Consider the following 25,640-nt stretch of genomic DNA (forward strand, 5'->3'; position numbering starts at 1 on the left):
ATATGGTAATTAAGTCACAAAGTATAAAATTCAACAAGGGAGAGAGTATCAGTGCATTCCCCTGGGGCTCAAGTTCGTGCTATGGCTGCTGCCCATCTCACAAATCTCACCAAGCTCATCTGTGCCCAGGTGGGAGGAGTGGGAGAAATCCAGGGGTGCTGCTCTGAGGCAGGCAGAATCCATGATATCATGTCTATCAGGTGAATAAGGGGATTGAGGGACAGTGAGTTATTACTGATTACTAAAAAAATACTTCTTTTGGCCACAGCACCAGGAAAACCTAATGGGTCTTGAAAACAAATTCTAGGGGCACCAGGGTGGTTCAGTGGGTTAAAGCCTCTGCCTTTGGCTCAAGTCATGATCCCAGAGTCCTGGGATGGAGTCCTGCATCAGGCTCTCTGCTCAGCAGGGAGCCTGCTTCCCCTCCCTCTCTCTGCCTGCCTCTCTGTGATCTCTGTCAAGTAAATAAATAAAATCTTTTTAAAAAAACCAAAAAACCCGGTAAATTGTAAAAATCAAGCTCTATTTTCCTATATCCAGAGACTGGATATTTCCTGTTTGGCATCCCCTATGGTGCTTAGAATCTAGTTTTTCATAAATATGGTTCAATAAATACTAATTGGTCATCTTGAGCATTTTTGCATGTATTTCCAGTTAAACTTACATAAAGATGCATTGCCCATATAGACTATCACTGTAGATGGAGACCATATATGGTATATAATTTTCTTATGTGTATCTTACAGTGTTTATTAGTGCCCATTATGTTGTGTATGATTTATAGTGTACATATAAATTTGTGTTATTTCAGTCTTTAACATAGAGTGCTCCTTTGGTCTCTAGGTTTTTGTGTAAAGAGCCTTGGACTGGAGTGTAGGGGCATTTTGTTCTTGACCCAGCTCTGTGGCTGTGTGTGCAAGACCTTGGACAAGCCTCTCAGCCTCTTTAGCTAAATATCTTGATTGGTGAAGTAAATATCAAGATATCTAAATATCTTGATTGGTGAACTAAGGGGCATGGACTAGAGCAGTGTTCTCATACTTTTTATGATCTGTAGTAGCTTTAACTTTACTTTGCAACCAGTACAAACATGGATATATTTAACTGACATAAGTTGCATGTGGCAGTACGGGTCCTTACTATACAGGTTGCTTTCATGTTTTTATATATATAAATATATAATTTTTTCAAGATTGATTTATTTGAGACTGCGTGTGAGTGCATGAGCAGGGAGAGGGGCAGAGGAAGAGAGAGAATCTCAAGCAGACTCCCTCCTGAGTGGGGAGCCTGATGCCGGGCTTGATCCCAGGACCCTGAGATTGTGACCCGAGCTGAAACCAAGAGCCAGATGCTCTGCTTTTGGATACTTTAAATTCTATTTTATTAAAAAGACTGGTTATGATCCACTAAGGGTATTACGACTCACTAATGATTTGACTCACAAACAAGTGTGGAAATTCCATACTGTTTCTGTTTGAGGATTCTGTGCTTGTGTTGTACAACAGGGGTTTTAAAATGTAGAGCCATGGGGCTCCTGGGTGGCTCAGTGGGTTAAAGCCTCTGCCTTTGGCCCAGGACATGATCCCAGGGTCCTGGGATCGAGCCCCGCATCAGGCTCTCTGCTCAGCGGGTAGCCTGCTTCCTCCTCTCTCTCTGCCTGCCTCTCTGCCTACTTGTGATCTCTGTCTGTCAAATAAATAAATAAAATGTTTAAAAAAAAATAAAATGTAGAGCCGTTAAGGGCTAACAAGGCACAAATCTTGCTCCAACTGTGCTTTCTATAAGCGTGGTTCCTGGTATATTTTACCTCATAGGAGTGACCTGAATATTTACCTCATGTTTACCGTGCACAACACAGGGATAGTTGTTTGTTCATTCAGGAGTCAAAATCTATATATATATTTTTAAGATCTTATTTATTTATTTGGAAGGGAGAGAGGGAGAGAGCCATGAGCAGGGGGAGGCACAGAGGGAGAAGCAGGCTCCTCACTGAATGGGGAGCCTGATGCGGGGCTCCTTTCCAGGATCCCGAGATCATGACCCAAGCCAAAGGCAGACACTTAACCAACTGAGCCACCTAGGAGTCTTAATCTAATGGCAATGTAGTCTGTTCAAGTTTTCAAGAGAGTGGAATGCTAGGCCTCATGTCCTCTGTGTTGCCTTGGACAAGTCTCTTTTGTTCCAACACACCTGAGGCTCGGGGTATACTAACAGCTGAGGTTCACTGGCAATGTTTTGGAACAAGAAGAATGAGAATGTACATTTGCATTGAATAAGGAGAAGCTTTCTGTGTTATTCTGTTCTGTGTATATCTTATTTTCTTTGCATTGGAACATAATGCATCTCCGCACACTTCTCCCTCCTCCACCCCAGTCTAGGCAAAGCATACATACCTTCGATCCAATTTCCAGTCTTCCATTGGGTCTCAAGTTCATCATCACTGAAGCAGGTCTTCCCGGACTCCTGGACTAGGTTAGGGCTTCTGAATGTTTCTGTAAGTACGCTTGCAATAACTTCTGACACCAGCTACCCAGTTAGGCCAGACTTCATAGGTTAAGAGCACAGAGAGCACAGCTTCCTACAAGACTTCTTCAGACACCAGATAAAAATTTGGGTTGGGGGACGCCTGGGTGGCTCGGTTGGTTAAGCAGCTGCCTTCGGCTCAGGTCATGATCCCGGGGTCCTGGGATCGAGTCCCACTTCGGGCTCCTTGCTCGGCAGGGAGCCTGCTTCTGCCTCTGCCTGCCTGTCTGCCTGTGCTCGCTTGCTCTCTCTCCCTCTGTCTCTGACAAATAAATAAAATCTTAAAAAAAAAAAAAAATTTGGGGTGGGGGGTGGGGGTGTTTCCAGGTCAGAAAGCTGGCTTTTCTAACCAGCTGGCTACTAATTAGGGGGTTCCCACTACTCCTTCAGGGTCAACAATTTATAAAGACAATTCTGGAGCATGTTACACTTTTTTTTTAAAAAGATTTTATTTATTTGAGAGAGCACAAGCAGTGGTGTGTCTGGTAGGGGGTGGGGGGAGGAAGGGCACAGGGAGAGGGAGAAGCAGACTCCCTTGCTGAGCAGGGAGCCTGACACTGTGCTTGATCCCAGGACCCTGAGATCATGACCTGAGCTGAAGGCAAACTGAGCCACACAGGTGCCCCTACGCTTATTTTTTTAAGTTTTAAGTAATCTCTACACCCAGTGTGGGGCTGGAGCTCACAAATGGGAGATCCAGTTGCGCATTCCTCTGACTGAGTCGGTCAGGTACCCCAGGAACATGTTACACTTAGGATTACAATTTTACTATGGCAAAATAAAATAAAATACAAACCAAACCAGCCATAGGGAAAGACACATAGGGAGAGGTCTGGGAGTGTCCCACACTTGAAGCTTCTGTTGTCCCCTCCCAGTGGTCAGAACACCTCACCCTCCTTGCACATGGCACACTACACAGAGTATTGCCAACCTGGAAGACGCACCCTCTTCTGGGTCCTGAGTTTTTATTTGGGTTTCATTATGCAGGCCATGAAATTCAACTCCATCTCCCTCTCTCCTTCCCTCCAATCCCCTTCCTCTCCAGGGATATCACACGGATCAAAAGCCCCAACCCTCTAACCACACAGTTGGTCTTTCTGGCCCGGCTAGCCCCCATGAGGCGACTCCTTAGCACAAAGCGGGATTTAAGAGCCATTGCTGTCACTCCAAGGGTTAGAGAGGCTCCCTCCCTAAGACTGGTGACAGAGGTGGCCACTTTTATTACACAGCCTTATATGTGCCTTCTCTTACCCATCTCAATTTGTAGTCTGACCAAGGTTTTGTCTTTTTACTTACTTTTTATAAAAGATTTTATTTATTTCACTGAGAGCGAGTGCAAGCATGAGCAGGGGGGAGAAGAAGCTGAGGGAGCAGCAGACTTCTCCCAGGGCAGGAAGCCCCGTGCTGGTCTCCGTCCCAGGACCCCGGGATCATGACCTTAGCGGAAGGCCAACGCCCTTAGGCGACTGAGCCACCCTCGTGCCGCTGTCCTTTACATTCAAACCACCCCGCACGTTTCCAGCGACTGTAAGACAACTCATGTTTTCACTTTCTCTTATCCGTTATTTCTCCAGGAATCGCGCAGCTCAGTTTCCTCCCGCCCCTCAGGAAACTATATTGTAAGCCTCTCTGGCAGCGAGTCGCTGGATTACGTTGCCGCCGCACAGCTGTGAATGAACCTGAAAAGCAGATTCCGTTCAGTTCGTGGAGCCACGGGCTGCCTCCATTACACAAGAGGAGTAGGAAGCACGTGTCGTCGGCCCCTGCCATCTTTGTGCGACACAAGCAAGGACGTCCAGAAGCAAGTCTTCCGAATCTGCACGACGGCCACGCGACACCGTCGCTACGTAACGCTCAGCGGCTTCTGAGGAAGTGAGAGACTAGCCGCACAGCCAAACGCCAACACACTCCCCAACCGACGCGCCTGGGCGGCTGCGCCTACACCCCCTGCGCAGGCGCAGAAACGGCGCAGGCGCAAAAGCGGCGCGGACTTCGCCGCTCAGGCACAGCCGCGGACGTGCCGGAGGACCTTGCGGCTGGGGCCGGAAGTGCGTGCGCTCGGCCTTTCCGCGTCTCTCGCGGCGAGCGTCCAGTCGCAGCGGCGTGGTCCGCGGCTTCCCGGCCAACAGCTTCTTAGCCGGCCCCGCCGCCGCCGCGCTCGCTCCTTCCTCTGGGCAGTGGGAAGATGGTGGGCCGGAACAGCGCCATCGCCGCCGGCGTCTGCGGGGCTCTCTTCATCGGGTACTGCATCTACTTCGACCGCAAGAGGCGGAGTGACCCCAACTTCAAGAACAGGCTTCGAGAACGTGAGTGCGTCCTCTCGGCTCCGGGCGCCAGCGGCCGCCGCCCCTCCGCGCGCCTGCCCCCGGCTGCCACTCGCGGGGCCGTGGGTGGGGGTCCCCGGCGGCCGCGGCCCACCTGGCCGTAAGGCGGCGGCGCTCCCGGTGCAGCTCCCGCCGTTGGTGCCCTGCAGGGTTCCCTCCATTTTGGAGGACAGTTCTTCCCGTCGTGTCTTTACCCCGCCGCGCCCCGTCGTGAACGCGCTCCGGTTGGTGCGGGATTTAGGTGTGCGTTTGTAGGGGGGGCTCTTTTAGCCGTTAGCCGTTCACCTGTTTAAACCCGTGTTCCTCAGTCGAAAGTCGCGTGTTTACGGATTTGTGCTCGAAACCAGGCCCGCCAGTGCGCGGTGTCGCTGCTGCATTCCTAAACCCTCTTGGTGGCCTCCCTGCGCACGCTTCCAGGATATGAGCGAATGCTACAGAGACTGCAGGGAGTCCAAAGGGCTGCGCTCCTGCGGTGGCTCAGTCTTATTTCATACCTGCGACATCTTTCTAAGAGCTGTTCCCGTGAGCGAGATCGTGTCCCCCAGACCGTCGTGATTTTTGAGTTTCGGAGGCCGCCTTACTCGCAGCAGCGGAAGAGCAAACAACCTGCTGCGATAAGTGTTTTTGTACCCATCTAGGTTGCTCAATCAAAATGATTCCTAAAATTAAAATGCAGGGGCATCCAGTGGCTCATTTGGTTGAGCGTCCGACTCTTGATTTCAGCTCAGGTCACGAGGTCAGGGTCGTGAGTTCGAGGCCGCAGGGACTCCCTGCCCGGCGGGGAGTCTGCTTCCCTCCCCCCCTTTCCCCCATCCCCCACTTGTGCACGTTCTTTAAAATAAAGAAATCTTTAAAAAAGTAAAATTGATACATAAGTTATTAAAGCCCAGAACGTATGAAGGTGTGATTATCCTAATGAATACTTACCATTTAATGAAGTAATAGTAGATCATTCCAAGTGTTGAGCCCCACGTGGCTAGTGACCTACCCGTTTTGGGGGTATAGGTACCTTACACCATCTGGAATATGACATCTAATTCTAGTTATAGGAAGGAAGGGATGCGGGGAATTTATTTTATAGACTAATGGATAGAAAGCTATTTTGGATTCAGAGTTTCCTAGGTTTCCTGAGTTTTCTAGGCCCAGGTTAGTTACAGATCAGCTGCATAATATTAGACTTTCTGAATCTAATTTTTCTTAGCTTGTAAAATCAGGTAGTGTCACCTGCCTCTGGTTGTTTTTGTGAAGCTTGAGCTGTTTGAAGTGCCCTCCACCATTTCTGACGGAGAGCTAGCCCCTCCGTAAATGCCAGCTGTAAAGCATAGCTGGAAGTTCAGATCGTTTTCTGGTAGTTTCAAAATAGTCGGAGGACTGGTGGTGTGGTATGGCTAGACAGCTCAGGAAAGAATTGGATTAATCCTTTTTTCCTTTGGAAATCCTGTTAGAAATCTTGAGAGAGCTAATTTTTCAGTTGAAAAAATCATAAAAGCTCTCATTTTAGACACTTTGAGAGAGTATTTTAAAAATCCCTTTCCATCCTCTTTAATCCATGAATTTTTTTTCTAGCTTTATCGGTGGCCTTAAGATCTCAGTGGTCTGGCTTGAATGATTAGCTGAGTAACCTGGGTGAGCGACTTAAAGCTTTCGTTTCCCTTTTTTGTAAAATGTTATACGTAGTTTCAGTACATAGAGTTTTAGTACAGCCCCTGGCAGATGGTAATTGATGGATGCTAAAGATTGTCTATGAATATAATTATTTGATGTTTTCTTTAGGAAGTAAAACTTACATTCAGAGTAATTCTGTCAGTTCATCCTTATGTATATTTTTGAAAGTTGACAAAGTCTTTTTCCACCTGTTAGGTTTACACAGTAGCACTTGGGACTGATTTCTAGTAAATACTGAGTCAAGTCTTCATTTTACTCATCGAATGTGTAACTATGATGTTTCAGTCTGTTAACCATCTTTCCCTTTATCACAGAGATAGTATAATACACTGATAAGGTAACAAGTAAATTGTTTTGTGAAACTAAAGCTAGAATACCAAACTTAAATTTACAAATTTAGAAATCTGAAGCATCCAGTCAGTCTTCAAATCTGGTAATTGTATCAGTCAAACAATCAAAAACAATCGCTCTCCACCATATTAAAAAAAAAATGTAAGATTGAATAGTAATGGCAACTAAGTTTCTGTCTATTGGGTTTCATTATTTTTTTGTCATTTTCCATAAATCTGGCTTAGCAAACTGTATTTCTCTGTTTATTCCACAGACTTCCATGTTCACTTCTGAGGTGCCTTTTGGTTTATGGGAATGCCTTCACTTCTGTTAGAAGATAGCAGAGGGATAGTGAAGTATTTCCCAAACTGAGAAGGCACTTTGAGACCGGGAGCAGGTGACTCCATGCAGTTGACAGGTTCATGCAGCGTAACTTAGGGAGGAGTGGGCAGATGACGATCCAGCTGCACAGGTACACAGGTACAGAGTCCAGACCTTAGTCCACAGATTTTTCTAGTCTGAGGGCACTAGCAGAAGAGCACTGTTGCAGGATCAAAGGATTTCTGTGCACCTAAATGACAGCTAATCTTTTAAAGATACTGTGGTACTACCTGTGCCTCAGGACGGAGAGACTTGCCTCTCACAGATTCATGGGAGACGAAAGAAAGCCTCCCCCAGTCGTGGTCTTGGGCCTCTCTAAGGTATGTGTAGGAATCTCCAAGGGACCTGGCACATAGAGCCCCAAGAGAGGTCATCTGCCGCACGTGGGCAAGAAGCTGGAAGGCCAAAGACAGGGTCGGTATTGTCTGCCCCCTCAGGCTCTCTACAGCGTGCGGCGGCAGTAGAGAGTCATGTCTGAGCGCGGGTCTTCGTAAATGGAGCTGCTTGGCTTTGAACTGCCTCTCTACCACTTACAGGTTGTGACCTTAGTAAGTGTTGTCATCTGTAAAATGGAGGTCATGATAGTACTTCTTTTAGTGCTACTGTGAGGATCGAGTAAGCAAATTAACCTTTAGAATAGTGTCTGGCATCCAAGACTTTCTGGGTGCTTACCCGACCTAACATCTCAGTGTTCGTCTTCATGTCCGCTGCTTCTATGAAGTCTTCCGTGCCTCTTCTAGTCTTAGTAGTCTCTTTCTAGTGATACTCAGTATTAGTTAATGTGGTAGGGTAGCATTCAGTATTTTCTGCTTATGGACAGCCAGGGGAAGCCCTTGAAGAAATAGAGGGTAGAATGTTATGGTTCAGTTTTCCTACAGGTAGTTGCCCGAAGATGAACACCTAGGAAAGGTAGTTTGTTAGAAAAATAGGCGTCTAAAAATTTATATGTAAGATCAGCTTATTTGACGTATTTTTTGTTGTTGAAACTGCTAAAATTGTATTTAAGCCTTAAAGTTGTAGCACTTTAGGTGTTTTGGCGGCTAGATTTGGCAAGAGGTGTGGGTGTGGTTAAACCCAGTTTGTTAGTTGGATAAGAGAAGAAAACTTGTTATCTATTGTGTTTAACCACAATAAATTAACCCACCTCACATGGTAGGCAAACAGGTCACTGTCTGTTTAGTCATGCATTGATTGAGACTTGGACCTGTAGAACACTTAAAGGTTTTCAGAGGACATTTTTTGAAGCCTTTGTGTCTCACAGTGGTAAAGTTTAAATGTGCCCTAAGGGAGTTTTAAGTGATTTATTTGCCAGAGTTCACCAAGATAATAAGTGTTAGAGCCTTAACCTTTCATAGCTATGCCACAGTCTCCATGTCACTGATACTTTTTAGTGACTAGGGAATAAACTTATTTTAGGTATTTAGCATATAGCACAGCTCCTTAGCGAAGTTGCTGGTAGTGCACTGTCTCAGTACCAGATGCTTACTGAGGAGGTGGTTCTTTACCAACTCAGATGGCACATGATAAGCCTGACACTGTTAAAAAATACTTTACAAGCACAACAACTCTGTGAAGCATGTACCTGTTCTTAGGCCAGCTTTACATAGAGGAAAGCAAGGTACAGGTTACTGTAACTTGCCCACAGTCACTCTGACACTAAGAAGAGCTGACACTAACCAAGCTTATGCAACCCTTGTGCTAACACCCTTTCATATAGAGTATATCATTAAGTAGCTATTTATTTTTTATTTTTTGAAAAAATGTTTAAAGATTTTATTTATTTGAGAGATAAACCCTTAGCCTGTGGGTGGGGGGGAGTAGAGGTGGAGGGAAAGGGGAAAGCAGACTGTACTGAGTGTAGAGCCGGGCACAGGCCATCCCGTGACCCTGAGATTGTGACCTGAGCCAAAACCCAAGAGTCAGAAGCTTAAACTGACAGAGCCACGCAGGTGCTCATATAACAATTTAAAACATTGTTGGTGCCTTTATTTTGGCTTAAGGGTTTTAAGATTTTAAACATCTCCTACTTCTGAGATACGTAGTGTTGCTTTTTCAAATCAAAAACAAGACCAAAAAATTAAACAGTTTAGAGAGTGTAGGCAGAGGGTTTTTTCTTAACCAGCCAGCAGTAGTTAAGAATTTTGCAGTGTGTTTCTGAATATTGTCCTCCTACCCACTTTTTTTTTCCCCCTCATCTAGGAATGTCTGATAGCTTTCAACATTCAGTAAAGGTTGAATCTTTTATATTTCAATAATAAAGCTTTCTAACAGCAGTGGTTTAATCTTGGTTGTCTTTCAGGTCTTGTGTAGCTTTTGGGTGGGCGGGGCTTGCTCTGCTTGGGGCAGTTAATCACCTGTTAGAACTGTCTCCATCTTCAAAATTGCTGATCTTGGTGCACCAGAACGAAGGAAAAAGCTCTTGCCCAGAAATATTACATTGTATGTAGCTCATTGACCAGAATGCTGACCCTGATAAATCACAAGGAGACAAGAGAATAGGGGAGCCCTTCTTCTGGGAGGTTTTATAAATAGAATGAATGACTGCTACAGCAGTTTGACTTCTTTGATACCCATTTTAATAGTGGTAAAATGACAATACTCATTTCTTGCAGGAAGAAAGAAACAAAAGCTTGCCAAGGAGAGAGCTGGACTTTGCAAGGTAATCTTTTTTTTTTTTTTTTTTTTTTTAAATACTGTATTTATAAATGACTTCAAATGTCTTTTGAGAAAGCTAGTTGATACCAGACATTTTCTGTTTTAAAAAATAACTTGAGCTTTTTTTTTTTCTTTTTTTTTTGGTTGGTTAGTTCAGCTGTAGATTGGTCCATCATTATTTTCCCCTTATTGGCCCAAATAGAAGACAACTTACTACATGAGCAGTATTTAAGGGGAAATAAGCTGCTAGTCTCCAGAAGACAATTCTACCAAACGGTTCAAGCTTTCTCAAAACAATACAATAAAAACAATACAATAAAAAATTAATTAATTTAAAACAATTAATTCAAAACAATACAATAAAAAATTAATTAATTTTCCTTCCTTCGGCTTTTTTTAAAAGAACCACCTGCTATTTATTTCAAAGGTTACATAGGATTGTTCATACCCACTGATCCAGAATCCTACCATATGGCAGATTTTTTACCTTGATGTTACATGTACACATAGATAAAAATCTTTTTTTTTTTTCTTTTTATAGATCCTGTGTTCATGATTTTTTTTAATGACTACATAGGTTTCTCTGCTTGATAAAAAAAAATGTTCTGTGACATGTGTAAGTAAATGTTAATCATTACACATACAGCTTTTCTTTTTTTACTAAAATTAGTTCCATTGTCTGGATTCCCAGGACTTACAGGATCAGTAGTGGTTCTTTTTAAAGTAAGTTGAGGCAAAGAAAAATTAAATCAGAAAATGATACATGTTGTTATTTTGAAACAGTCATGTAATTAATAAACTACCTTTCCGAAGTATATGTTCTTAGTGTTTCAGTAGCCTTTTCTTTCTAAGGACATGGGAAGGTAAATACATACATGCATCAGTTTGTATTTTTAGATCAGGAATAATAAAATTCTTGCCTGTGCTCTGGTAGTTGATGAAAGATGCCTTTACTTTCATAAGTTTAAATTTTTCGTCTGTGTTGGTAATAAGAGTGTATATAATACTAATCAGGAACCAAAAACTTCCATTAACAGAAGTCTAGGTTTTTAAATAGAATAGGATTTCTTAATAGTAGATATATATATAAAAGATTTTATTTATTTATTCGTCAGAGAGAGAGAGAGAGAGAGCAGGCAGACAGAGAGAAGCAGGCTCCCTGCCAAGCAAGGACCTTGCCCGATGCGGAACTCGATCCCAGGACCCCGGGATCATGACCTGAGCCAAAGGCAGCAGCTTAGCCCACTGAGCCACCTAGGTGTCCCTGTAGTAGGTTTATATTTTTTAATAAGTCATATAGCTGATGGCATTATATATTACCATAGTCTGGTAATATGTAACAAACTATAAAACAAAAACAAGAAATGCCAACTATTTAAGTAAAGCTGCTTTGTAATAGCAAAAACATTAGAAGTAGCTCATGTGCAACAAATAGATCACGATTAAGCAGTCATATATTTCTCAGTGGAATATTCTGTTACCATTTAAAAATAGTCTTTTAGATGAATGTAAAATCTATACAAAATAATGTGGATCAGAAGAAAGTTGAGGAGTACCTGGGCGGCTCAGTGGGTTAAGCCTCTACCTTCAGCTCAGGTCATGATCTCAGGGTCCTGGGATTGAGCCCCACATGGGGCTCTCTGCTCAGCAGGGAGCCTGCTTCTCCCTCTCCCTCTGCTGGCCTCTCTGACTACTTGTAATCTCTCTCTCTCAAATAAATAAACTCTTAAAAAAAAAAAAGGATTATAGTTACATAAAAAGCTATAGGAATAGCAGTCAAAATAGTATAAATAGTAAAGTACATATTTTATGATAGAGATAATTCTTCATTTTTTACATTAGGTTTGATGTACAGCTTTTGAGAACTGTTCTATCAATTTGATCAATATGTATTTTTTTCTTATATTCATTTAAATGTAGATAAATGTAGATTAAACTAATGCTTGTAAGTATTGAAGAGTAAATTTCTTTTTATCATTTTTTATTACGAGTTATTCAGTTTTTGTTTTCTTTTTTAGTGGCATGATTTTCTATGTGGCCCAGCATAATTTTGGTATCAGTTATTAAGTATTTTATTTCCAAACAGTTACCTGACCTTAAAGATGCCGAAGCTGTTCAGAAATTCTTCCTTGAAGAAATACAACTTGGGGAAGAGTTGCTAGCCCAAGGTAAGTCATTAATTTAGACTAGGAAATTGAAATTCTTTACAGTAAATATATATTTATGGTGATAAGGGGCTTTTTTGGGTATGGTGTAGCAGCTTTTAAGAAAGTTATTAAATATTTCAAGATAAGTCATTGAGTAATGGGAAAATGATTTTATTTAAGACTGGCTCTAGAAAAATATTTCTTGTGGGTTGTCATTGTCCACTATATGTTTTGAGTTTTAGGTTTGTTTGATACATGATACAAAGAATATAAGTAATCTTTACGAATGAGGTTATTTTTTACCAGTTTAGAGAATATAGTCATAACGTAATATGTAAATAGTAATTGAAGGAATGTGATACAGGCATATACTTTCTCAACTTCTTCATCTAACCTTCAAGCCTTTTCCAATATTTATAAGAAGTCTCTGGCTAACATAAGTCCCAGAGAATGTTAATTTACCTGTCAAGGTCACACAGTGAGTTCATGGCTAGCCAGTGATCTGAATCTGATCTAGAGTTTAGGCTATGTGCTTTACATATTTAATGAAGAGTTAAGAGTTCTTTTCTTTTTATTTATTTATTTATTTATTTAAGATATATATATATATATATATATATATATATATATATATTTTAAATATTTTATTTATTTATTTGACAGAGAGAGAGAGGTCACAAGTAGGCAGAGAGGCAGGCAGAGAGAGAGGGGGGAAGCAGGCTCCCTGCTGAGCAGAGAGCCCGATGTGGGGCTCGATCCCAGGACCCTGAGATCATGACCTGAGCCGAAGGCAGAGGCTTAACCCACTGAGCCACCCAGGCACCCCTATTTATTTTTTCTTAATTTTAATTTTTTATTATTATTTTTTTAAGAGTTCTTTTTTTTTTTTTAGAAACATGACTATTATGAAGTTAAAATGATGAAATTGACAAATTTGAGAACTATAATTCAGTAGAGTCTTAAATGTATTTGAAAATTTTCTAGTGACAAATTAGCTTTTTTTTTTTTTTTTTTTTTAAAGATTTCTATTTATTTATTGAGACAGAATGTTACATGCAGGGAACTGGGGTTAGGGGAAGGGGCAGAGGGAGAGATAAAATCTTTTTTTTTTTTTTTTTTTTTTTTTTGAGAGATAAAATCTTAAAGCAGGCTCCATACCCCAGTTCAGAGACATCAGGCTCCATCACAGGACCCTGAGACCACGACCTGACCTGAAATCTAGAGTCTCATGTTTAACCAACTGTGCCACCCAGGTGCCCCCAAATTAGCTTTTATTTCAAAAGTAGCTTTGAAGTATTTGCTAGCATTAATAAAAATGGTATGAGGCATCAAGTTTTTCTTAATGCTCATTGTTGTATCATAGATTTAGATAGTATGGAACTACATGGTGGAGGTTATTTGTGATTTTTTTTTTTGTATTTGTTTTTATGGAAAAGATTTAAAGGTTTGAGGTGGTAATGACACGTTAAACTTTTTGTGTCTCCCCCTTCCCAGTAATTGCTTTGCTTTGCTTTTTTCTGTAGGAAATAATTATCTTATTTATATGGCATAGTAGGCTGATAATACATATAAATAAAAATGCAGCTGTGTTACTGGGAAATAATTTTGGCTTGTTTAACCTATTACAATAAGAAACACATGAGGTTTAATCATGGGGTAATAGTAAAGCACTTAAATCTTCATAGAGCTCTTTTGAGAGACTCTATTACTTTAGTATTTAAAAAGAAAAATCTGCATGTATAGGGATATCTAAGGTATAGGTTGTATTTCATTTCATGCAAACAGTCTCAAAATACTTTGTTCATGCTCCTAAATAAAGAGGTCTATTTGATACTGTCACAGTTTTCTATCTTCCAAAATAGAAACACTATTTTATATAATTAATTTATTTTTTAAAAAGATTATTTATTTGACAGAGAGAGAGCAGACAGGGCAGTGGGAGAGGGAGAAGCAGACTCCATGCTGAGCAAGGAGCCCAGTGTGGAACTTGATCCCAGAACCCCGGGCAGATGCTCCCGCTGAGCCACCTAGCTGCCCCTAGAATTGCTATATTAAATTATTTTACTCAAAGTCAAACATATTAGAAAAAAGTACATTCGGGGCACTCGGGTGGCTCAATGGGTTAAAGCCTCTGCCTTCAGCTCAGGTCATGATCTCAGGGTCCTGGGATTGAGGCCCATATTGGGCTCTCTGCTTGGCGGGGAGCCTGTTTCCTCCTCTCTCTCTGCCTGCCTCTCTATTTGTTATCTCTGTCTGTCAAATAAATAAAATCTTTAAAAGAAAAGTAGAAAGAAAGAAAAAAGTACACTCATAATAACTTCTGTTTGGATTGTCTTGGAGATCTATGCTCATGGTGCCACTCATGGTGGCTGGGAAGAAGGCTAGGGAAGGACAGGCAGCAGTTACTCTTTTTCCCAAGCTCATGTTTCACACTGTAGCTTAGCACTGTCCAGAGGGTTACTTAACTCTGCCAAGGTGCCTTTCTTCTGGTGGAAACTACCAACTGAACCTGATGTTAAAGACTCAGGTGGTTAAAATTAGGGAAAAGGTCAACATAAAAGTAAGTCTTGTGAAGACATAAGTGATTTAGGCAGTGAACCTCATTGCTTGGTGGTCTCCTCCATCTAGGGGTCTTCCATAAGCACAATTCTTCCATAAGCATAACCATAAGCATAATTAACTGAGGCAGATCTCATCTCAGGATGATGGTAACAGGCTCAAGTCTGCATGTGCAGAGAGGAAACTGAATTGAGTTGCTGTGGTGGTACATTAACTGCTTCCGATGTATTTAGAAATATTAGGAGGTGTCTCAGGATCCTGTGTTCTACACACAACAGTCCAGTAGCAGCTCTGTTTCCATTTAATAATTGGAATTAATATCCCCAGGCAACAGAGTTATAATCCCCTGTATTGCCTGTAAATTCAGTGATGTGAGGATTCAGTGGCCAAGTGACATCTTAATTTCCAAGTCCGTGGAGCCATTGTATCCCCCAGTGCAAGTCCAAGCCCATGCAGAAGATCTAAGTCTTTTGTATTTTCCATTTTTAATGCTCTGTAGAGTTCTGCTTTTTTTCAGTTTGAATACCTCAGTCCTTAGCTTTTCTCAAGGGGAATGTTGCAGCTGGCTGTTCCTCTGCTTCATGTGCTGTTCTGCAGTCCCTTACTTATTCGTGTTCTTAGTCAGGGTCAGAAAACTGTTGACTGGTTTATCGTATAGGGCAAGGTGTTGGGCTGAGGATCTTCCACTGTGTCTGGATGCACCACCCTCTTAGTACCTCAATGTGTTCACCAACCCAGAAAGATGAAGAAATTATTTTTTGACATAATTAAAATTTGCTCAGTTTGTGTTTTGTGTAATCATTTTTCTTTCAAAAGTAATATGTCCACTGTAGGATTAATTTTGTTTTGAAATTCCATCTGATAACATTCAAAATAGTAAAAAGGATTAATCTAAAGTGAATTTGGGCCTCCTTTCCACCTCAGTCCCCAGTCTTGCAGTTCTTCTCAGAAGGGTAGTGTTCCACAGTTAGCAAGTTATTTATTTATTTAAAAAAAAAAAAGATATTATTTATTTGAGGGAGAGAGAGCACGTGTCGTGAGCAGAAGCAGGGGTAGCGGTAGGCAGAGGGAGAAGCAGCCTTCCCAGTGAGCACAGACCTTATGGGGGACTTGATCCCGGGACTGGGATTGTGATCTGGGCACACGCTTAATTGACTGAACCACCCAAGTGCCCAAGTTAGCAATTTCTTATATAATTTTTCAGGAATACTCTTAAGTCTGTAAATGGTAATACATACCTGGACACTTCTGCACTTTAATTTCTCCCTTTTTGTATGTGTTTTGAAGACACTTTTATATCAGTACCTGTGATCTGATTCATTTTTGTTAATGCTTTCATAATACTCAGTTACATGAACTGTACATTATTTCCAAGTTTTTACCTGTGGGATGTTTTTGGTCAGTATCACTTGGAGATACAGTGAAGGATCTAGAGGTGAATTTTTGACAAAGGCAAAGGCTTTTCAGGTCACATGTTATTTTTATGTAACCTTTTCAGGTGAATATGAGAAAGGTGTAGACCATCTGACAAATGCAATTGCTGTGTGTGGACAGCCACAGCAGTTGCTGCAAGTGTTACAGCAGACTCTCCCACCACCAGTGTTCCAGATGCTTCTGACCAAGCTTCCAACAATTAGTCAGGTAAGGATTTGAAATGTTAGTAAAAGTGAGTAGAATCTGAGAAGTAAATGTTTTAACGACATTGGCATTTAAAAATTAGTGAACATGATAAAAAATTTTTTTTAGGATTTTTATTTATTTATTTATTTATTTGTCAGAGAGAGAGAGAGCGCGCGCACACACACAGGCAGAGTGGCAGGCAGAGACAGAGAGAGGAGCAGGCTCCCCGCTGAGAAAGGGGCCCGATGCAGGACTCGATCCCAGGACCCCGGCATCATGACCTGAGCCTAAGGCAGCTGCTTAACCCACTGAGCCACCCAGGCATCCCGAACATGATGAAATTTGAAACCCCTTCTTGGAATCAAAGTAGAATTGGAGATAGCAGTGCTTGAAATTTTTCTTCCCTAACAGTATTGGAGTGAGCGATACTAAGATCTGGTCATTGTGTCCTATTTGTGCATCAGGAAGTACGTCTCATATTCTGAAATCTTAGGCCTTGGTATTCAGCAGAATTCGGGCCACTCTCATCTACTTTCTGAAACTAGCTTTCTGTCGACTTTTGTGAGCCCATGAATTCAGTTATGTTGCCTGGCAGAGGGCATAGGGGCTGAGATGACATAGATCTTAAAGGATTGTTGGATATCCTCTGACTTCCCTTGTCTGAAAAGCCCCAGTGCCTCTGTTTTTGCCAAGATGGGCTTTGGGCTTGGAGTTATTTGACTGCATCTCCAAAGCGATATTGAATACACCATTTGTATAAAAGATTATATATAACTTAAGAATTGATTAAGATGCGTTCTCTTCATTTTTAGTTTTTTTCAAAAAGTCGAAATGAATTTATTTTTTGGAATAGTTTGTTTACTCATATGTGAATTTCCACAGTTGGTGTGATTTAAGATTGGTTAATTCCTCAAACTGATCTTTACTCAGTTTGAAAAGGGACTGGAAAGAAAACAAAGGCCCCAGAGATTTAAGGGAGAGGGTTGAAAAAAACAAAGATTTGGTCTTAACCCTTTTTATTTAGACTAATGTGGTTCCTAGTCTATCTAAATCAGAATCCTCTGTTTAATGTTACCTGCTCTTGGAAAGGCAACATAGCATAGTGCTTTTGGAAGATGGACCTGAGGGTGTGAGGTCTTTTGAAATGTGGATGAGTTCAGGATGAAACCTGAACTCCTCTTTATAAAAATGACCTTCTTTACTCAGTTAACTCATGTTATTTGGAAATATTTTCAAATGCTAATTTTGGAATTACTGTCCTATGATGACTGAGCATTTTCAGGCCAAAAGGGGAAATGTTTGGAGAATAGAATGACCAGTACTCTTAATTTCTATGAAAGTGAAAAGATATCTTGAATTCTTTTTGGTTTTAGTTATATAATTGAGTAACATGTAAAATATATTATTCCTTCTTAGATTTTGAGATGGGACTGACAGTAGTGTGATCATTATTTTCTTTGATAACAGTGTTTAGAAATGTTAAATATTGAAATCTCAGAATGGGTAAACCTTAGCAAGTTTTGTATTCTTTGAATACAAAGGACATACTATTTTTTTCCCTCTTAAAATTTTTTTTTAATTGAAGTATTGACGACACACAATGTTACATTAGTTTCAGGCGTACAACTTACTGATTTGACAGGTCTGTATGTTATGGTCTGCTTGCCATAAATGTGACTGCTGTCTGTCTCACTATACAGCAGTATTATGTGATCTCTGATTGTATTTCCTGTGCTGTACTTTTAATCCTTATGTAACAGGAAGCCAGGACCTGTCACTCCCCTTCACTTAATTTTGCTCCCACCCACTTCATTCCAGTAACCACCAGTTCATATTTAGAGATCTCTTTCTCCTTTGTTTGTTCATTTGTTGGTATTTATTTTATTTATTTACTTATTTAAAATATTTTATTTATTTGACAGAGAGATCACAAGTAGGCAGAGAGGCAGGCGTAGAGAGAGAGAGAGAGAGGAGGGGGAAGCAGGCTCCCCGCCGAGCAGTGGCCCAATTTGGGCCTCGATCCCAGGACCCTGAGATCATGACCTGAGCTGAAGGCAGAGACTTAACCCACTGAGCCACCCAGGCGCCCCATTTGTTGGTTTTTAGATTCCACATATAAGTGAAATCAGCTGGTATTTATCTTAGTGAAATAACACTTAGCATAATATCCTCTAGGTCCATCTGTGTTGCAGATAGCAAGATCTCATTTTTTTATGGCTGAATAATAGTCCATTGTATATGGTTACCACTTCTTTGTCCATTCATCCATTGATAGACACTAATGTTGCTTCCATATCTTGGCTCTTACAGATAATGCTGCAGTAAATCTAGAGGTGCATACATCATTCTGAATTAGTATTTTCATTTTCTTTTCTTTTTTTTTAAAGATTTCATTCATTTATCAGAGAGAGAGAGAGAGAGCGAGCATGCACATGAGCTAGGAGGGAGGGTCAGAGGGAGTGGGGGAAGCAGACTTCATGTGAGAAGAGCGCCTGATGTTGGACTCTGATCCCAGGATCCTGAGATCAAGACCTGAGCGGAAGGCAGTGGCTTAATAAGATGAGCCACCCCAGGCATCTCTGTTTTCTTTTCTTTCTTTCTTTTTTTTTTTTTTTAATTTTACTTGAGAGTGACCAAGTATGACTAGGTGGCAACGGGAGAGGGAGAAGCAGGTTTCCTTCTGAGCAGGGAGCCCAGGGGAATCATGACCTCAGCTGAAGGCAGATGATTTAACTGAATGAGCCACCCATGCACCCTCTGTTTTCATTTTCCTTGGGTAAATAACCAAGCAGTGAAATTTCTGGATCATACAGTATTCCCATTTTTTAATGTTTTGAGGAACCTTCCAGCTGATTTCCACAGTGGCTATACCAGTTTACAGTCCCACCAGCAGTGCATGAGAGTTCCTTTTTCTCCACATCCTTGCCAACTCCTGTTACTTCTTGTCTTCCTGATTTTGGGCATTCTGACACTGTGTGAGGTGATATCTCATTGGGGTTTTGTATTTGCATTTCCTTGATGATTAATGGTGTTGAGCATCCTTGCATCTGTCTGTTGGGAAAAATGTATGTTTAGGTCCTCTGCCCATTTTTAATTGGATTATTAGGGGTTTTTTTTCCCCCTCCTGTTGAGTTGTATGAGTTCTTCCTATATTTTGGATTTTTTTTTAAAGAGTTTATTTATTTATTTATTTATTTGACAGAGATCATAAATAGGCAGAGAGGCAGGCAGAGAGAGAGAGGGGGAAGCAGGCGTCCTGCTGAGCAGAGAGCCCGATGCGGGGCTCCATCCCAGGACCCTGAGATCATGACCTGAGCTGAAGACAGAGGCCTTAACCCACTGAGCCACGCAGGCGCCCCTATATTTTGGATATTAACCCCTCTTTAGATATATCATGTACAGATGTCTTCTAGTTCAGTAGGTTGCCTTATCATTTTTTTGGTTTACTTTGCCACATAAAAGCTTATTACTTTGGTGTAGTTCCAGTTGTTTATTTTTGCTTTTGTTTCCCTTGCCTGAGGAGACACACCTAGAAAATGTTGTTAAGGCCAGTGTCCAAGAAGATTACTGCTTAGGAATTTATGGTATCAGGTCTCACATTTAGATCTTTAATCCAGTTTGAGTTTATTTTCATGCATGATGTAAGGAAGTGGTCCCATTTCATTCTTTTCCATGTGGCTGTACTGTTTCCCCAACACCATTTATTGAAGAAGACTGTCTTTTTCCATTGGATACTCTTGCCTCCTACAAAAGACTTCTAAAAATTAAAAAACATTTTTTTTTCTCTTTCAGAGAATTGTAAGTGCTCAGAGCTTGGCTGAAGATGATGTGGAATGAGAACATGTCAACATAATCTCAATTAAAAATATTTTTAAAATCTTAAGTTGGAAGATGAGCAGCTCTGGGGGAAAAAGGGCAAATAGGCTTGTTACGGACTGTCCTACACTGAAATCTACCAAAGTTAATTTTTACTTTGTGTAGATCCATTCGTCTGTTTTATTTATTTTTCCCAGTGAAAAGTGTATTTTGATAGAAAGCCTTTCATTTTATAAATACACTGAGTTACCAAAATATCATGGATTTTATTCCTAAAACGTGCAATTAAAGTGTACATATAACATCACATTACTTAGGTTAAAAATACTCAGTGCTTAGTTTTGAAAGATAGGCCGAAAAAGTATAGGAGAAAGCTGAAGAATGCACGTTTTTTTTAAGCTCGTACATTTGCTCTACATTAAAGAATTGGATGGAGTCTATCAAAACTGAGCATTAAAATCTTTGAGAGATTATTTTTTTCCTTTTAATCTCTTAAATATGATGTGAGAAGTGCTGCTGTGCTGTATTAATTCACCTCCTCCCCGTGTATTTGTCATTTTAATCGGTGGGCTTAATGTGTTCTGGATATTTATCGTATTTTAGATGTATGTAGTAAATAGCACCGGGAATTAAATCTATGTACATCCTTTATCTAGCCATGTGAGCCTCACTAATTACTCTCTACCCTCTTTCCTCACTTAAAAAATGAGGGAATTGGTCTGCTATTTCAGAGAAGTGTCCCTTTCAGCTTTTAATTCATTTGTTTCTGTTAAGCATCTTTAAAACCACCTTCTCCTGAGGGATGTATTTGTTTGGACAACCAGGCCTTGCATTTTTTATACTCTGAAGTTTGCATGCTTGCCTGACTTAGTATTTCTGAACTGATTCTCCCACCCCACCCCTTTTTTTAAAGATCTAACTTGTGTTGGTTTTCACTGAAATCATGCGGTTCTGTCATTACTCTTGTAAATCTGAAACTTAACCTTTAGGGTAACTGGGATGATAAACTTGTAAAATGTTTGTTCCCGTTTGCTTTTATCTTCAGTGTATCTCCTTAATCCTCTTTCAATCTCATTCATTTATCTTGTTATGATGAGAATAAGGTATAACCTTATGGCCGAAGACTTGGAAAGAATGAAGGTGTTCTCGAAATAGTGACATGTTATCTGCAGTCACAGGTTGAACATTAGGTCTGAGAATAAAGATCCTTGGTACTTACTTGTCATCTGTTGAACTGAGTAACAATTCCTCCCTGTACATACACTTTGCCTTTATTCTATCTCAAAATCTGGAGCGATCCTGCAGACTTTTCCTATGTACTTAAGTCTTTTACTTAATTTGTTTACAAATTTTCCTTAACCTTAGCATTGGGTTTTTGTTGTGATTGGGGTATAGAGGAAAGAGTTTGGAGTACTAAGTTTTCGCTTCTGGACAGCTTGCATAGCCTTTGTCACATTACATCACATTACATGTCACATTACATCTCTGAACTTATCCCGAGGAGGCTCATCTAGAAAACTAGAACATTAAACTATGTAACGCAGACATTTAAGGATTCTTCCTTGTGTACCTTCCAAGTTTATGTTCCTGTACCTTTAAAACAGTATGGTTTTTAAAATTTTTTTTGAATTTTTAAAAAATTTTTTGATGGCATCCTGCCTACTCTTATCTGGGAAAAGGGATGTGAGCAGTGCAAATATGCTGATTAGTCATTTTCACTCAAAGATCCCAAATCCAAAGCAGTGTCGTGGTCATTGGTCACATAGCTGGGAAAGTCTTCATCTTGTACTCCCCTCAGCCAGATGAGAGTCTTCAGATCAGGGGCATTCAGTGTATAGGTCAGAGTGAGAACATAGGGGGCGAAAAGAGCAAGGGGCAGACCCTGTGGCAAGGCAGGAATGGACCTAGAGAAGCCAAGGACTAGCTGGAGGAATGAGCAGTCCACTTAGCTTTGGGAGAGGATTTGACGGGGGCTGTATGCCCTTGAGAATTGTAGTGTAGTCTAAGCTGGGTAGCACTGGCTTTTCTGAAAGATAATCAGCTTCGATCTAACGATCTAACGCCTGTTGAATAGGCTATGCTGTCTGCATAGCTGATTATGCGGTCATTTTCTTATTTAAATGACAACTTTTGTGCTTTAAAATTAGTTGCCACTTCTGAAAGGTAATAGTTTGGTTAAAAAAAAAGTCCAAACAAGGTATTCTCCCAGACCCGTAATTACAGAACACGGTTTCCTGTCTCAAGTTTTACTGGGTGATGGAACCAGGCAGTGGGGGTGATGTTGGGCAAATGGTGCTCAACCCAAGGTTTAATTAGAGTGACGACCACCTGAATGTGCCCGTGTGCACGTTGCACATGCGCCACATGTGTGCAGCTTCCAGGGACTTGAAAGTCTTTGGGAATGGAAATATGTATTAGTGCATGGTTAGTGTGCTTCCCTGGGAAGGAGCTATCTGATTCCACAGTTTGTACATAAGTTGAAAGTGCACTGAAAACGGGCCTACCTGGCTGTGTCCGTGCTGTCCTGTTCATAAATAACTAGAATTTACATTCACATTGGATTTATGTAAAGTACATAAAAACCTAGTACAGCAGGCTTAGTAGGCAGTTAGCAGATGTTTGAGTCCTCTTACCCCTTAATATGGTTGATAGTTTTTACCATCTTTCTGCTTACTTTTCTGACCTTGTTGAACGAACTTACGGACCAGAGTATTAATGAAATATTACAGGAAAGATTTTGAGAAAATTGGTATATCATGCAAATGTTACACAAAATTTTCTTTCTTGTAACATAAATATAAACAGTTTTATTGCTTGTGCCTCAACTGTTTAAATATTAAAGGGCTTGGAGAAAATTTTTGTTAAGTGTATATTTGCAGAAGTGAATTCTCAATTTGATTCCTTGCGGTGGCACCTGTTTTTCGGTTCATATCCCTCGAAGAATGTTGGCATTTGTGCAGCTTCTCCCAGGACAGCGCACATGTGCTCTTGGGATTGACAGATCGCAGGTGAAGAGCCCGTGCTTTCCTGTCAGTAGGTGAGGATTCTTCATAGTAGTGGGTTCCCAACTTAAGCAGGTGCCTAGAAGGAGTTAAGACATCGCTGAACAGTAGGTCTGAGGCAGGAGCATATTACCAGTATTTCTTTTTTTTAAAATCAAAATGGAGATACATATATATATATACACATACATACATATGTATAAAATACATTTTTTAAAGATTTTATTTGACAGTGAGAGGGAACACAAGCAGGGGGAGAGGGAGAAGCAGGCTTCCCGCTGAGCAGGGAGCCCAGTGTGAAGCTGCATATCTGAGCCAAAGGCAGATGCTTAAAAACCGAGCCACCCGGGTGCCCCTCAAAATGTATTTTTTTTTTAAATATTTATTTGACAGAGATCACAAGTAGGCAGAGAGGCAGGCAGAGAGAGAGGGAAGAAGCAGGCTCCCTGCCGAGCGGAGAGCCCAATGCGGGGCTGGATCCCAGGACCCTGAGATATGACCTGAGCTGAAGGCAGAGGCTTTAACCCACTGAGCCACCCAGGCGCCCCTCAAAATGTATTTTTTAAAAGGTTAATTTATTTTTGGAGAAAGCGTGTAAGCAGGGGGAGGGGGCACAGGCAGGGAATCTTAAGCAGACTCCAGGCCCAGTGTGGGGCTGTATCTGACAACCCTGAGATCGTGACCTGAGCCAAACTCTTGATTTTGATTTTGATGCTTAGCCAAGTAAGCCACCCAGGTGCTCCCAAGATACTTTTGTTTTTAAGTGAACTCTTCAAAGGTGGTATAAAAACAGGAAATTGTTGGGGCGCTTGGGTGGCTCAGTGGGTTAAAGCCTCTGCCTTCGGCTCAGGTCATGATCCCAGGGTTCTGGGATCGAGCCCCACGTCGGGCTCTCTGCTCCGCAGGGAACCTGCTTTCTCCCCTCTCTCTCTCTCTGCCTGCCTCTCTTCCTACTTGTGATTTCTCTCTGTCAAATAAATAAAATCTTTAAAAAAAAAATCACTTAAAAACAGTAAATTGTTACAGGATAGCAGCCATGTTAATGTCACAGGTGGTGTACTTTAGCACTATACTCTTTAAAAATGAGATGTGTAGGGGCACCTGGGTGACTCAGATGGTTAAGTGTGTGTGTTTGGCTCAGATCATGATCTCTAGGTCCTGGGATTGAGACCCGTGTGGGGCTCCCAGCTCAGAAAGGAACATGCTTCTCCCTCTCCCTCTGCCCCTCTGCTTGTGTGCTCTCTCCCTCTCAAATGAATAAATAAAATCTTTTTAAAAAATGAGATGTGTGGGGTGCCTGGGTGGCTCAGTGGGTTAAAGCCTCTGCCTTCAGCTCAGGTTATGATCCCAGGGTCCTGGGATAGAGCCCTGCATTGGGATCTCTGCTCAGTAGGGAGCCTGCTTCTCCTCTCTCTCTGCCTGCTTCTCCGCCTACTTGTAATCTCTGTCTGTCAAATAAATAAAATCTTTAAAATAAATAAATAAAAGTAAAAATGAGATGTGTAAGTAGAATGTGATTAAGAACACCTAGTACTCACTCATGCTAATGATCTGAAGCATAAAGACCATCAGTTCCCAGAATTCATGTTCAAGATCGGCCAGTCCATTTAAATGTGTTTTAATACTTTTTCTGTAAACAGCCTATCAACTGGACGTATCGGTTAAGTAGAAATTACATTCCCTAAGCATTTTAATTGTGAGTTTTATTTGTGTCTTTGGACGAATAGAATAGGTTTTTCTCCTTTTTTAGATACAGGCTGTCCAGGACATTTTTATATATGTAATTTTTTCCTTTTAACAGCTGTATTCAGCTGTGTTCTGGAAACAGTCCAGGAGATTGCAGAGGTGCTAAATCCTTTCTTTTTTTCTTTTCTTTTTTTTTTTTTTTAAAGATTTTATTTATTTATTTGACAGAGAGAGATCACAAGTAGACAGAGAGGCAGGCAGAGAGAGAGGTAGAGGGAAGCAGGCTCCCCGCTGAGCAAAGAGCCCGATGCGGGACCCGACCCCAGGACCCTGAGATCATGACCCGAGCCGAAGGCAGCAGCCTAACCCACTGAGCCACCCAGGCGCCCTGCTAAATCCTTTCTTAATTTCCACAGGCATTGATAGAGCAATTGAATACTTTGCAGTCATAGGGGTATAGAACCAAGGGGTGGTGGGAGGAGAACTGGTTGAAGAGAGCCTGTGGTTAAGCTGGACCTTGACCGTACAAAGATGGACCGGGTGTCGAGCGGGGCCTCTGTGTGTAATGTGCCCACACGGGATCTGCTCATTCAGGGAGAACAACCAGATCCCACTGGAACTACACGGAGATCTTAAAATTCCCAAGGCCCTGCCTTTTCCCTTGTTGCCTGAGGAAGTAGATAGACTGAACTGAGTGCCCTTTTTAGTCTGTACCTCTGTAGAGTGGGTAAATTTGGAAGTTCTAAAACCAGCACCTGTTTCCCTTCACCCAGAACAGCACATGAGAGGAATCCCTGGACAGGTTAGACAGCTTCCTGGTGACCTCCGGACAGTGTTCCATTGTGCCTGCTCCTGCTCACCCTACTCAGCATTTGAAGAGGACAACTTTGTGGTTTAGAGACTATTTTATAAACCAGTTACATCAATATACC

General features: G+C 41.4%; 1 protein-coding gene and 1 non-coding gene across 2 annotated transcripts; both read left to right on the plus strand.

Annotated features, from left to right (window-relative positions):
• Nucleotides 1-4,566: 4,566 nt before the first annotated feature.
• On the plus strand, nt 4,567-22,875 carry TOMM20 (translocase of outer mitochondrial membrane 20). Its single transcript, XM_044239338.1, has 5 exons — nt 4,567-4,829; nt 9,836-9,882; nt 11,965-12,046; nt 16,083-16,225; nt 19,997-22,875. Exons 1-5 carry the CDS (start codon nt 4,709-4,711, stop codon nt 20,039-20,041), a joined length of 438 nt encoding a protein of 145 aa, XP_044095273.1. The 5' UTR covers nt 4,567-4,708; the 3' UTR covers nt 20,042-22,875.
• LOC122901629 lies at nt 5,219-5,352 on the plus strand. The gene has a single exon (XR_006383620.1). It is a non-coding gene; the product is annotated as a small nucleolar RNA SNORA14 (small nucleolar RNA).
• Nucleotides 22,876-25,640: the final 2,765 nt, after the last annotated feature.

The sequence above is a fragment of the Neovison vison genome, chromosome 2, assembly GCF_020171115.1.
Source record: "Neovison vison isolate M4711 chromosome 2, ASM_NN_V1, whole genome shotgun sequence".
Lineage (NCBI taxonomy): Eukaryota > Metazoa > Chordata > Mammalia > Carnivora > Mustelidae > Neogale > Neogale vison.

What these genes read in the sequence shown, in the direction of transcription:
- TOMM20 (XM_044239338.1), top strand. Translation starts at nt 4,709, where the DNA reads ATGGTGGGCCGGAACAGCGCCATCGCCGCCGGCGTCTGCGGGGCTCTC. An exon ending in CAAGAACAGGCTTCGAGAAC is followed by an intron (nt 4,830 to 9,835) that starts GTGAGTGCGTCC and finishes CATTTCTTGCAG; the next exon opens with GAAGAAAGAAACAAAAGCTT. An exon ending in AGAGAGCTGGACTTTGCAAG is followed by an intron (nt 9,883 to 11,964) that starts GTAATCTTTTTT and finishes ATTTCCAAACAG; the next exon opens with TTACCTGACCTTAAAGATGC.